The sequence below is a fragment of the Agelaius phoeniceus genome, chromosome 2, assembly GCF_051311805.1.
Source record: "Agelaius phoeniceus isolate bAgePho1 chromosome 2, bAgePho1.hap1, whole genome shotgun sequence".
NCBI lineage: Eukaryota > Metazoa > Chordata > Aves > Passeriformes > Icteridae > Agelaius > Agelaius phoeniceus.
This window is the reverse complement of record NC_135266.1, coordinates 3,641,496-3,654,606: the sequence shown is the minus strand read 5'-3', so window position 1 is coordinate 3,654,606 and position 13,111 is coordinate 3,641,496. Positions and strand designations below refer to the sequence as shown.

The 13,111-nt window shown below is 39.5% G+C and overlaps 1 protein-coding gene across 2 annotated transcripts in view; it reads left to right on the top strand.

Moving 5' to 3' along the window:
• The window catches only part of BRWD1 (bromodomain and WD repeat domain containing 1), a 48,622-nt gene that overhangs the window by 24,068 nt on the left and 11,443 nt on the right, over positions 1 to 13,111 (top strand). For both annotated transcript variants that reach the window (XM_054653692.2, XM_054653709.2), the window contains 14 exons: positions 1,643 to 1,759; positions 1,860 to 1,967; positions 2,303 to 2,427; positions 2,526 to 2,608; positions 2,937 to 3,048; positions 6,387 to 6,448; positions 7,210 to 7,365; positions 8,425 to 8,545; positions 9,825 to 9,950; positions 10,557 to 10,632; positions 11,117 to 11,161; positions 11,261 to 11,407; positions 12,088 to 12,240; positions 12,514 to 12,683. In XM_054653692.2, coding sequence (XP_054509667.2) covers positions 1,643 to 1,759; positions 1,860 to 1,967; positions 2,303 to 2,427; positions 2,526 to 2,608; positions 2,937 to 3,048; positions 6,387 to 6,448; positions 7,210 to 7,365; positions 8,425 to 8,545; positions 9,825 to 9,950; positions 10,557 to 10,632; positions 11,117 to 11,161; positions 11,261 to 11,407; positions 12,088 to 12,240; positions 12,514 to 12,683 — 1,601 coding nt within the window. The remainder of the gene's footprint in view (positions 1 to 1,642; positions 1,760 to 1,859; positions 1,968 to 2,302; positions 2,428 to 2,525; positions 2,609 to 2,936; positions 3,049 to 6,386; positions 6,449 to 7,209; positions 7,366 to 8,424; positions 8,546 to 9,824; positions 9,951 to 10,556; positions 10,633 to 11,116; positions 11,162 to 11,260; positions 11,408 to 12,087; positions 12,241 to 12,513; positions 12,684 to 13,111) is intronic.

Below are 13,111 nucleotides of genomic sequence, written 5' to 3'. Positions count from 1 at the left end.
AAATTCTTTCTCCTGTCCAGCTGAGGTCCATTCAGCAAGACAGTCCAGGCACTCTGCCTACCCCCAGGGAGGTGTTATGTCTTTATACTAAAAACTACGTGTACAATATTTACAATTACTTCCCAATCCCTGTCACCTATGTTAGACAGTGAGCTTCTACTCTAAAGCAATCTAAAAGTGCCAACATCACAGCAGAAGATGGAGGCCAAGAAGAAGAAGGAGAAAGGCTGGACATGCCCAGATCCCTCCATCTTGCCCCCTGAACCCCCATTCTGGAAACCCCAAAATCTTTTTTACCCTGTGATAAATTCACTGTCATTCTACTTAATTTGTCATGGCTTGCAGATCTTCATCTAAGGTTGGTAACTTGCTCCAGGGGTCATAATCAAAACCACAGGGGCATGCTGGGCTCTGTGCCAGGGTCTCTGAGCCCCTGGCAGGGGTCTGGGCTGCTCAGGACAGCCAGAGGGGTGTCCTGGCTCCTGACACAGGGCTTCCACACTTTTTTTTTTTTGCACAATCTTCATTTCTCTCTTAGGGGTTAGGTGTCTTGTTTAGAAACTGCTAAAATAATTGTTACTGCCATCAGCCAAGTGTCTTTCTGTCAGCACACACAGGGAACATGGGATTGGTTTGAGACCATTCCCAGTGTGAGGGATCTGCTGATTTGTAGGGAAAAATCTGCATTTCCAGTGAAGGTGCTTTCATTTTCCCAATGAAAAGGGTTCTCAAGGTTGATGGTGTTAAAGGGGAAATGTGTTCAATAAATACAGAATATCACTTTTCCCAAGGGATAGAACAAGGGGGGAGGCTTTAAACTGAAGGAGGGCAGGGTTAGGTTAGATTAGATTAGGGAGAAATTCTTGACTCTGAGGGTGATGAGGCACTGGGACATGTTGTCCCCATGTTGCCCTATCCCTGGAAATGTCCAAGGGCAGCTTGGCCAGGGCTTGGAGGAGCCTGGGATAGAGGAGGCAGTCCATGCTTATGGCAGGGCATGGAACAAGATGATCTTTGGTTTGGGTTGGAAGAGTCATTCTGTGACTCTATAATTTAACTGTCTAGTTTTTTACCTGTTCTAATGCATAGGGGACACAGTCACTGCATTGCTGGTAGCAGCTTATACTTAGGTTGAGTATTTAATTTTTTCATAAGTTGCAATAATTATTCTATTTTAAGCAACTGATTTTTAAGTTAATTTAAATTAATTACCTTCAGTTACAATAAGTACTGTTAGTTATTTTTCTCTCATAAAGGAGCAAACAAATTAATTTTTTAAGCCTGGGGTAATTTTGATGCATTTGGTCTGTTTTTCTCTGTACCCTTTCACTTCTTCCTAAGTAGAATCAGTTTCTTGCAGCTTGAATAATTTTTAATTGGGTACTGAGACTGTCATATAAATTATAAAACTTTCTGCTAAGGCCTGCATAATAATGACTTGCTCACTCAAATCTTCAGATAAGAAAGGAATGTTTAGTATTAGAATTACAAATACAGCTACAACTCAAAGCCTTGGAGGAATTCTGCTGATACTGTTTGGAAATGCTGTAGATTAGTCCTTTATAAGTGAAGCTGTTATCTGCCAAACCAGAATGGAATGATTTGTTTAGAATTCATGTCCATCATGTCTGATTTTGTGAAGGCTGATGCTGCAGCACAACCCCTGAACTTGGAGCTGTCCTATGACTGGCACCCTCCAGTTTGGATCACAGACACGGCTCTGCGAAGGTCCCCCTTTGTCCCTCAGATGGGGGACGAGGTAGGAACAAGGATGAAAATATTCCAGTGCTTGTGATTGTTATAATTGCTGAATTCAGGAAAACTGAATTCACTGTCTGGGCTGGTTGGGTGTTTTTTAGGTGATATATTTCCGACAAGGGCACGAAGCTTACATTGAAGCAGTGAGGAGAAATAACATTTATGAACTGAATCCACACAAGGAGCCTTGGAGAAAGGTGGTGCTTAGGGTAGGTCTACACTGAAGGTTCTGTGGGGTTGTAACAGAGTCTGTCACTGAGGAGTTCTATTATTCTGTTTGAAAAACATGGATTTGTGAGGTTACTAATGTATCCCTATGGAGAAAGTGTGTGCAATTATCAGATTGTCCTCAGAATTTTCTGTGGGAAGCCAAATGAGAGATCTGTGTTAAATCCTAAGGCTGCCAGACTGCTTTCCATTGAAATCTCAAATCTCATTTCAGTATTTTGCATGTGGGTACAGTTGGTTAATTCATGTTAAACTAACAGTTCTGTGCATGGTCCCTGAGACAAAACTTGCTGAAGCTGTTTGTTGTTCCCTGTAGGATCAGGAATTGGTAAAAATCGTTGGAATCAGATACGAGGTCGGTCCTCCCACGCTGTGTTGCCTCAAGCTTGCCTTTATAGATCATGCCACTGGGAAACACACAGACAAATCATTTTCCATCAGGTATGTGCAGTTTTAGCTTCCTGAAAAGTGTTTAAGAATATGTTCCTTTTCTTCCTAAAGCCCTGAGGCACAAATGAGTGATGATTTTCTTTATCCAGATACCACGACATGCCCGACGTCATCGACTTCCTCATCTTACGTCAGTTCTACGACGAAGCCCGGCAGAGGAACTGGCAGGCCTGTAAGTGTGTGCTGAGTGCTGGGCTGAACAGTTCAGAAATCACAAATGTGTCCTTAGCTAATTGCTGCATGTGCTGTTTGTAGGGTCAAGAGTCAGAAATTGGAACCTTGGAGGGACTGCAGTAGATGTAAATAGTCACCAAAATATACATCCAGACTGTTCTGGTCCCTTTTTATTTTAAAGCTAAATAACAGACTTATATGTCAGTGAGTCTAGAATTCTATTATGGAGAGGAATCAAGCAATACAGTTATCAAAAGTTTTTCTGATTGCCTGTGGCAGCCACAGAGTGAAATGCTGCTCTCAGCAGATGTCTGTGTTTGCTGCAGCCGACAGGTTCCGCTCCATTATTGACGATGCCTGGTGGTTTGGGACAGTGCTGGGTCAGGAACCTTACCAGCCTCAGTATCCAGACAGTCACTTCCAGTGCTACAGTGTCAAGTGAGTACACAAAGATTTGATTTCCAATGTTATTGGAGGGCCTTTGCTCTCACACAACTGCCTCATTGCTATGGCAATGTATAAATTGTTCACTTCAATGATTTTACTCCTGGTATTGTCACTTCTTAATGGTCTTTAGTTGCTGCTGTAGCACAGTGTGGATATGTAATAGCTTGTGGCAGCTTGTTAATGAGTAGTAATACGGTAAAAGCAGTTGTTGACCTCTTCACATTTCCTGTACTGAGTAATTGTGTGTCCCTTCCACAAAGCAAGCAGTGCAGTTTTCTGTGAACATTAATTATTGGTCTGCACTGATAGTTGGTTTGGGGATGCTGAATCTCCTCTGTGGCTGCTGACATCAAGGTCCTTAAAGCCTCATTAAGTCCTTACACTTGGTCTTTAACATTGTGCACCCTTTTTCATATCAACAAACAGGCCTTCACACAAAGGAGGGGAAGGGTAAACAAAGATATCTCTGGACTTCAGTGGTCAGACTCAGTGCATTGACCTTGTCCTGCCCTGTGCAAACTGTCTGGAATTCACAGAATGGTTTGGGTTGGAGGGGACCCTGAAGATAGTCTTGTCCCTTGCCATAGGCAGGAACTTCTGCTGTCCCAGGTTACTCAGAGCTCCAAACAACCTGGCCTTGGACACTTGCAGGGATGAGGTAGCCACAACTTTGGGCAGCTTGTGTCAGGGCCTCACAGAGGTCCTCAGAGTCAAGAATTTCTTTGGAGTATCTAATCTAACCCTTCCCTCCTAGAGCTTAAGGCCATTCCCCCTTGTCCTTCACTCCATTGTGAAGGTCCCTCTCCAGCCTTCCTGGCACCTCCTTTCAGTGCCTAAAGGATAACTCTGGGGGTTTGGTTTCCCTCAGCAAGGGAGGACTGTAAGGAGAACAAACAGTGAATATTCAATATGTCACCCTGGATTTTTAAGATTTTCTAAGCCTTCTGATGTTGACATTCTTGTAGTGAATTTTCTCACACACTTTCTGTAAATATCTCATTGTTTTGCATTCCTTTATGGAGGAGGAGAGAGTTGATGGACTGTTGGTTTGACCAGTGGCATTGCAGAGGTGCCACTGTCACCCTCCAATCCACTGTCACTTTTGGAAAACTATAAATGTTAGAGTCAGAAAATAAACGGCCCCTTTTTCTCTTTCACCTTGAGAACGGTGTGAGCGTGTGTTCTTTTGTGTCCTATAGCGACATTCAATATTCCTATTTCCATCATGCCCTTAGATAATTCCCATGTCTTGTACAGTACATTTAACAGTCACACTTTGATTTTTGGAGAACTTCTTAATTGCTTTTTCACTCAAAGGCTTTTGAACCTGGTGCTCACCACAAAGAAGTGAAATTTTATAGCTAATAGACAGTCCACTGCCACTGCCAAGGCTGTGTTACATGGTTTGGTTCCCTGTCTCATCTACTTGTCTTCTCTCTCAATGATTCTCTTTGGTGGGAAGGTTGAAGTAACCCCCAGAGTGAAATTCTTGCCTGGTACCTTCCCTTCCATATTCCATCCATTCCATTGTTTTGTTGTGTACCACAGATGTTCCTTAGGAACAAGTTCAGGTGAGCTTTGGATTTTTCTTGGCCAATTCCAAATCAACTTTGCAGTCATGAGCAAAAGCCTGGTGCCAATTTCCTGAGCTCCTTTCTCCTGTGAGACCTAAAGGATATTTCAATATTTTAATGCATCAGCCTTTAACAGAAAAGTCTAGAGCTGCTTTGAAGGAAGGAATGCTGTGTTCCTTAAGATCCTTTTCCAAAAGGACTTTATTCTATCTGGCTCTCCTAGAGCAGAATCCTAGGATATGTCTAGGAAAATTTCTGGAGTGTTTGACAGCTGTATTTAGGTTTTGTGACTTGGCTGGGTCTGTTGCTCTTTTTGTCACACTTACTTCAGTTTATCACTGTTACTGTTGTATGGAAAAGAAATGAATTGAAGATAATTTTCAATTTTTTTGTTATTTTATTGGCAAGACAATAATAGGTGTTTGTGTAGAAGCAGCTTCATTTATTATGAGGTTGCATTACCTGGATAAGTGAACTTAAGCAGAGCTAAGTGGGGCTTAAGCTGTACTAAACTCTTGATAAAGTCTTACATGCAAAATGATGAATTAATATTCCATTTGTGAATATCAGCAGCTTGTGAAGTCCTGGACAGTAACTGGGGAGGAGAGCTGAACAGCTCAACCTTTAGGACTCTTAGTTGATAAAAATCAAACTGACTGAATGATCCAGGTTTTCCTAAGGCATTGGGAAACCCAAAGCAATGGAGAGCTGCTCTTGCCAGAGCAGGGGTTTAGTTACAAAATCCTCTGAGCATGGTCATTGCAGTTGGTTTGAAATAAATGCACAGGAGGCATTAGACCAAATATCTGAGATGATTCATGTGTCAGAAATAGACCCAGGAATTTGGAGAGCCCTGACAGGAAACTGCTGGCAAAGCTCTGGAGGGAAATTGGTGAAGTGCAGTCTGATCTGTTGATTTCTGGGATGTGCTTGTAATCAAAAAGAAAACTGGGAATGTAAGGATTAACCCAGCTGTAGGAAAGATCCAGCACTCCATGTGTACAACATTCTGTGGCCTGTCTGTATCAGTGAGGTGTGAAGCTGATCCACTCAGACATTTCCTACCTTGGAAATAGCAAAATTCATTGGTATTTTATGTATTTTTAAAAACATGTAAAAATCTGCCCAACTGTGGTGGGATTTGGAGAGATCTCAGAATGATGTTCACACCTCATAGTTCAGTATCAGAATATCCACATCTATCAAGAGCACCTGTGTTGCTTTTGTTTTGTCTTGAACCTTAATTAACTTCAGTTTCTTCATTTTATATTCATTATTTTCTTTGTCTTAATGCCCTTTGCCTCATAAATGGAAGTGCTGACATGAAATGTCTCACTTCCTGTTCTTCCTCAATCCATGGACTTGCACAACTCCTGATGTGATCAGCAAAAAAAATCTCTTGTGTTTTTTTTTTCAAATCTTCCCCCTGATGTTATCTCACTTTTCCAAATGTGCAGCTTATTTTTCTTCATCTTCTTGATACAGGCTTTATAAAATTGATTTATGTATTGGGTAAATTGCATACAGCCAAAATCAGGAGCACAGTTTTAACCTGAAATTGATTATGAAGAATGTTTCCTTTTTTGCTGTTTGCAAACCAATGCCTTTGTTTCTCTACATGTTTATACAGAGTATTTTGTCAATACCTACAAATAGCTGTAATTTAAATGTGCTTATAGCTGAGATTTAAATATGCTTGGAGTCAAAATAACTTTAAATTATTATTGTATTTTTTTTTTTTACTTGGTGAATCAGATGGGACAATGGTGAAATTGAAAAGCTGAGCCCATGGGACATGGAACCAGTCCCTGATAATGGTAGGTAAAAACCCTTTAATAAAACAGCTTCATGTGCTTCTCCCTCTTTCCAGTTCCTTTGTTTCATGCAGGTGGTGGACCTGAGGTGATTCCTGTCTTAAAGACAGTTTTGATTCAGATTTAGTGAAATAATTTTAATATACTTAAATTTTTTTTCCTTTTACATCTTCAGAACAATTTTTTAAAAAAATAGTTTAAATGTGTAGCTCTGACTTAGGAAATAAAACCTGCTACTTCCAAATGGCAGGTTTCAAAAAACATCTCAAGTTTCAAAGTATGAATTTGTTGTAATATACTATAATACAAGGGGGTGTAAGAAGAATATAAATAAAATAATTTCTAGTCAGCAAACCCTTACTGCACATAGTTTAAAACCAACAATTTATAAAGTTTGCTGGTCAAATCCAGATTATCTGTAATAAAAAGAGTGGCATTTGTTGTTTTTCTTAATATTTCACTTTCCCAGTACTTTTCAGTACCAGCTGGGAGTGGGGAGGAATGTTTGGGAGATACTGAGGAAGTAGTTACTGAATAAGCTCTCAAAAAGGTAATAAACTTAATTCAAAACTGCAGGAAAACCGAATTTAAAACATTTTGCTGTTAGTATCCATTTAGTATAATTTTTTCCCCACAGCCTTAGCATTAAACTCTACTTCAAGGCAAGATTTTTTCTGTCATTTGCAAGCCCACAATTATTTAATAACTGCGAGTGCTCAACAATTGATCTTATTCTCACTCCTTCCCCAATGTGCTGTCTGTAGTTGATCAGCCTGAGGAGTTAGGAGCAAGTGTCTCTGTGACTTTGGAGGAGGTGGAGAAGCTGCTGTACAAACCCCAGGAGGGGGAGTGGGGGATGAAGTCCCGTGATGAGGCCTGTGAGCGGATTATCCGTGGCATTGATCAGCTCATGACTCTTGGTGAGTGGGAGCTGAGCTTCAGGTGCTTTTCTCCTGATGGTGCATTTATAAACAGCCTGGAATATCCATGGCATCCTTTAAAAATTCCCTGTCATAAAGTACTTGAATGAGAAAATGTTTTTCTGTGCAGCTCTTTGTGTTGGTACTGAGATCTTGATGATTTTGTACATCATGGCTTTTGTAACACCCAGTTCATTTGTCATGGACCTGCAGGCTTTGAAATAAAATCCCAGAATGGCTTGGATTGGGAGGGACCTGAAAACCAGTCCAGTTCCTGCCATGGGCAGGAATATTAATCTCTCTTTGATTTTTCTTTTAATTTTTCTTCTTTGCAATATGCTTATTCAGCTCCAAATCTGAAGCCACATCTTGATATGAAACAGTTTTCTAGGGCATTATTCTCAGAAATGGCATCAGAAATGGGAGATGTGGAGTGCTGGCATATTGCAGAAGTCAAGGATGATCCTAAGAATCAGCAGGAAGAGGATCATGGACTTTGCTGACTTCAAAAGTGCCCTCATAGTGCTTTATAACTCTGGCAATGTGTTGTGCCATGAGGGAATGAAATGAAGATGTTACCAAGGCTTTGCCTCACAAAGGTTTATTGGTTCACTGGGAGGCAATCAAAAGGAGAAGGAAGAAAAAGGGAAAACAACAAAACTTCCTGTGCTAAAAAGAGAAACCAAGGCAGGAGAGTTGTAGAATCATGGAATGGATTGAGTTGGAAAGAATCTTAAAAATCATCCCATCCCACCCCTGCCATGGCAGGGACACCTCCCACTGTCCCAGGCTGCTCCAGCCCCAGTGTCCAGCCTGGCCTTGGGCACTGCCAGGGATCCAGGGATGGAATTCCATCCCAGCCCTGCCCACCCTGCCAGGGAACAATTCCTCATTGCCAAGATCCCATCCATCCCTGCTCTCTGCCAGTCTGAAGCCATTCCCTGTGTGCTGCCACTCCATCCCTGGAAATTGTCTCTTTGCTATCAGCTCCTTCAGGCCCTGAAGGCCAGAGATGAAGTCAAGCAGTTCAATGTTGCTGTTGTTGCTGTTTTTACCCAGACATCTCAGCAGCTTTTGCTGGCCCCGTGGACCTGTGCACGTACCCCAAGTACTGCACGGTGATCGCGTACCCCACGGACCTGAACACCATCCGCACCCGCCTGGCCAACCGCTTCTACAGGTCAGTGCTGCAGCCCTGGCACCCCTGCTCTGAGAAAGTCACTCTTTGAAACCACCAAATAGCAAAAAAAACTCCCTGAAGTTATTTAAATTCAGATTTTGAAGTGCTGTCCTTGAGTTACTGTGAATGTGAAGAAGGTTAAGCTGTTGGTGTTTTCAGAAATGAGATTAAACACAAGAGGTGAAATGTTAAATCTGTACAGCAGCATTTGAAATGATAAAATCTTACACTCTTCCCTCTGTTTCCTCTGTAATGATGACAGAGCTCTGGTTTGATGGGTGTGCTGGTCAGCCATAGCTTGAAAATAAATTTAAGTATGTTCTTCATCTGGACATGCATTCAGTGTGTCTGTAAATACAGTGAAGAGGCATTAATAGTGATTCTCCTCCTGTGTAAGATGGATAAAATGTTTTGGGAAATAATTGGAAATTCTGTAGGTGAAGAACTGCAGACTTGGGGGATCTCTGCTTCACAGGTATAAGGAATTGGGAAAATGAGTTGTAAAAATGAAATTACAAGTTTGTGGCAACTCATTTCTATCAAGTTATAATTTCAATTTGTAACAGTTTGTCAAATCTTATTAAGATTTTATAACTGTCATTTTACAGGGGGCACTGTTTTCAGTGGTCAGTTGGCCTCAAAGCAAGGTCTTTAAGGGAAAACAGAAAGGGACATCATATCTGGGATTCCTTAAAAATGTAATTGGACAAAGCTCTTGTCACTCCTTTTTAATTGTTTGTGCTTTGAATTTATGCATTAAAAGTTCCTCAGATATGACTCAACTTGTGTTCCATTTCTCAGGCCTATGTATCAAGCAGCTTCTGATATTTCCTGAAGAAATATGATAATTCAGAGTAGTGATTAAATTTTACTCTTTCCTCTCCTTTTAAATAAATCAAATGTAAGCTTTTTAAAAATGCTTGTGTTTTTAAAGATTCCAGGAAATCCACAGTCCTTGGGATGATTTCTGTGATATTTTATGATTTAGGGATAACAAATGCTGGTGCTTACTTGGCCAGCTGCATTAACTGAGTTTATGTCACAAACTGCCTGAGGATGAATTAGCAATAATGAGCTGGGAAATGAATGATCAAAGCTGTGCATTACTGGTTCTGCTTCCTTGGGTTTTCCATGTGAAGGAAAAGTTTGAGACTGCCCTAAGGGACATCAAACAGAGGACATCTAAATCTAATATGGAGAGAAAATTACAGAGATGATAATTTTTGCTGGTTTGAAGTTTTTCTTTAGTATTAAAGGTGCAATATTTTCTAATTTGAAGGAGAATTTCAGCATTGGTTTGGGAAGTCAGATACATTGAAAGCAATGCCAGAACCTTCAATGAGCCTGGGAGTGCTATTGCCAGAGCTGCAAAAAAAATCACCACTCAGCTCCTGAAGTTTATCAAGTAAGTGGCATTTTAATCTAAATAATGCTTGAATCCTGGTGCTTCTGAGCAGTGGAGAGTAAAAACAGCTCAGGATCCCTTTGTGGGGAGCCCTGCTTTGACTCTTCCAGTGCCCTGGAAGGACAGGTGTCTAATTCTGAGTGTTACCTTAAACACTGACATGTTTAGCTTAGAGACATTTTACCTTTTTCCCTGGTGTTACAGTCCCAAAATGTCACTTGAGATTGAGGATGTTAAATAGCTCAGCCTGTAAAATGTGACTTCTGTGCTCTCCTGTGTAGAAATTCCTGTTGTAGCTTGTCTGACTTAATTGAAAGGTTAGAATAAACTGAGAGGTTTATTTTGAACTGAGTGTGAGCAGCCTTCCTACAGCTGGGCAGGCCCCTTTCAAATCCCTAATCCTGATTTTTATATTCCTGATTTTTATATATATTATATATATTATATATACTATCCTGATTCCTGATTTTTATATATATTATATTTAATACTCAGTTACTGCCTTCCCTTTTATGTGGAGCACTTGCTTGTGGCTGAGTTGAATTTAGAAAACAACAACAGCTCTGCTTTTGCTGTTCCAGTAACAGAGATTTCATTGCATTGCAGTGACCAGGACTGTACAAATATTTTTGAATTATGTAGCACAACAGATGATGAGCAAGATTGTCATGATGCTGATCTGGTGAGTTCTGGGTTTTTTGGGGAAAATTCCAGTAACTTATGGTGGTAAGAAAATACCAGCAACCTTCAAATATTGTTGGTAAAATTGCTGAGTTATTTACATAGCTAATACCAACATGGACTATATTAGGAATTTTTAGGAATGTTTTATGTCATTTATTATCAGTGAATTGCATTACTGGTAATATTTAGTGACTGAAGTTCAAAGCTGTTGAGTAACTTGTAATTGCAATTTCTGATGGTGGTTTTTCCTTTTTCTCAAACCACTGAAGATTGCAGACTCCAGCTCTTGTCCTTATCTGGGATATTGCTTTCCAAATCTCCCAGATGCTGTGTTGTATTTTTTTATGCTCATTTTTTGTCTTACTGACAGAATTAAGAAGAAAATTTCATTTTACCACAGTTTCAAATCCAATGACACTTTTAGCTCCATCACCTATTTTTTCCTAGATTACTTTTAAGATAATTGATTTTATTTTGTACAGGATGATGAAAAATGTGTTCCAAGAACGTCATACAGAAGAAGAAAAGTGAGTTGGCCAATCTTTACCTTATAAACCAAATCAGGTTGAATTTTTTCTTGCTGTATTAAAGTAATATTTTTCCTAACTTTTTTTTTTCCCCTTAAGGGACGGGGTTTAAAAAAAGGGAAAAACCTGAAAAGTGGCTATGATGAAAACTGTTGGAAGAAGCAGTGCATGGAACTGGTGAATTTAATTTTCCAGTGTGAGGATTCTGAACCTTTCAGGCAGCCAGTTGATTTGGATCAATATCCTGTAAGTTGTACTTGATAAACTTCATAGATTCTTCTTTTCTTGCTGCCTTACTGTGCCTTGTAAGGGGATTATTTTAGAAAAATCTGTGTTTTCTTAATTAAAATGAGTATCTTGAAGGTCTAAAATCTGTTTACTGAGCCTGAGCTATGAATTTGATTTTTTCCCTCTCTTTTAGCTGTTCATGACAATCTTACTCCCCCCTCAGTCTCTTTTTTTTCTCTGAAACCCAAAAAATTTAATCTAAAGGAAAAAAAATTCTTTATGGCACATAACTTCTTCTGGTGACTCCACATTTTGAGTTTAGATCTCACTTCAGGGTTTAAAAACATCTTGAGGTTCTCTAAAGAAACAAGAATGGGAGAGAAAGAGATATTGAGGTGTTTTGATGGGGTTTGATTTGGGGTTTTCTGTGTGGTTGTTGTGTTATGGGGCTTTTTTTTTGCTGTTTTTTATAATAGATCTGTTGTTTCTCACAGTAAAATTCATGGGATAATGAAAAGGAGATTTTAAATCAAACTGTCTCAGCAAAAGTTCTGCTTTCTGCTGTGGTGCTTCTCTTTCCACTGCTGCTGAAGATCATTTGTGTAACTTTAGCTACTCCTAAATGACAAATAAAATTCAAAAGGTTTTTTTTTTTTCCTTAATACTTTCACAGATTTTTTTTTCATATTTTTTAATAGGATTACAGACATATTATAGACACTCCAATGGATTTTGGTACAGTGAAGGAAACCCTGGAAGCTGGGAATTATGACACTCCAATGGAACTGTGCAAAGATATCAGACTGATATTCAGTAATGCAAAATCTTATACTCCAAACAAAAAGTCAAAGGTAGCTGTTACTATCTGAGGGTTTGTCAATGTCTTAATGAAATAAATCTTATTTTGCAGTTTGTTTATCAGTACTTTTGATAAAGCTGCTGGTTGGGTAGATGGTGGGGAGAAATAGGACAAAAATATTTAATATGTTAATTTCCTGTTTATTTGGTGTTATACAGAGGACTGCCTGTGCTTTTCCTATTGCTTTCTGTGCAGATTTTGATATTACAGGTATTAGTCTTGGATCAAAGGCTCTGTTGTTAATAGACAGCACTTCCTTACCCAGATTTACAGTATGACCTTGAGGTTGTCAGCGCTGTTTGAAGAGAAAATCCGAAGAATTGTTTCAGATTTCAAAAATGGGCAGAAACAGAATGAGAAGCTAAGGAGAAACCAGAGGTACACGAGAAGATTCAATAATCAAAGCTCAGTGCAGCAGCCCACCAAAATGCTCAGGTAATCAAATCATGGAGGTGTAAAGATCTATCTCAGCTGACTGATACCATATTGACTCTCACATTTAGTCTGTGAAGAGGGGAACAACTGATTTTTTTAAATGATTTATAACCCCAGTGAGACTTTCTATAACTTTCATGCAGGAGGAAAAATACATTAAAAAAACAGGGGCTTTTTTATAGTATAAAACTGAGAAATACCTGGAGACAGAAGAGTAGAAAAGGTTGAGCTTTTCTTTAATATTTGAATCAGAAAATCAATATTTAAGTAAAATAATGAGGAATGAAACAAATATTTAGTTACTAGATATATTACAAACATGAAAATCTGCATTAATTGCATATTTTGTTACATACAGAATACAGCCAGTCCTATGGAATTCCTAGAAATTGTCACTTGCTGTAGCATTCAGTTGGGAGCCAGATTTG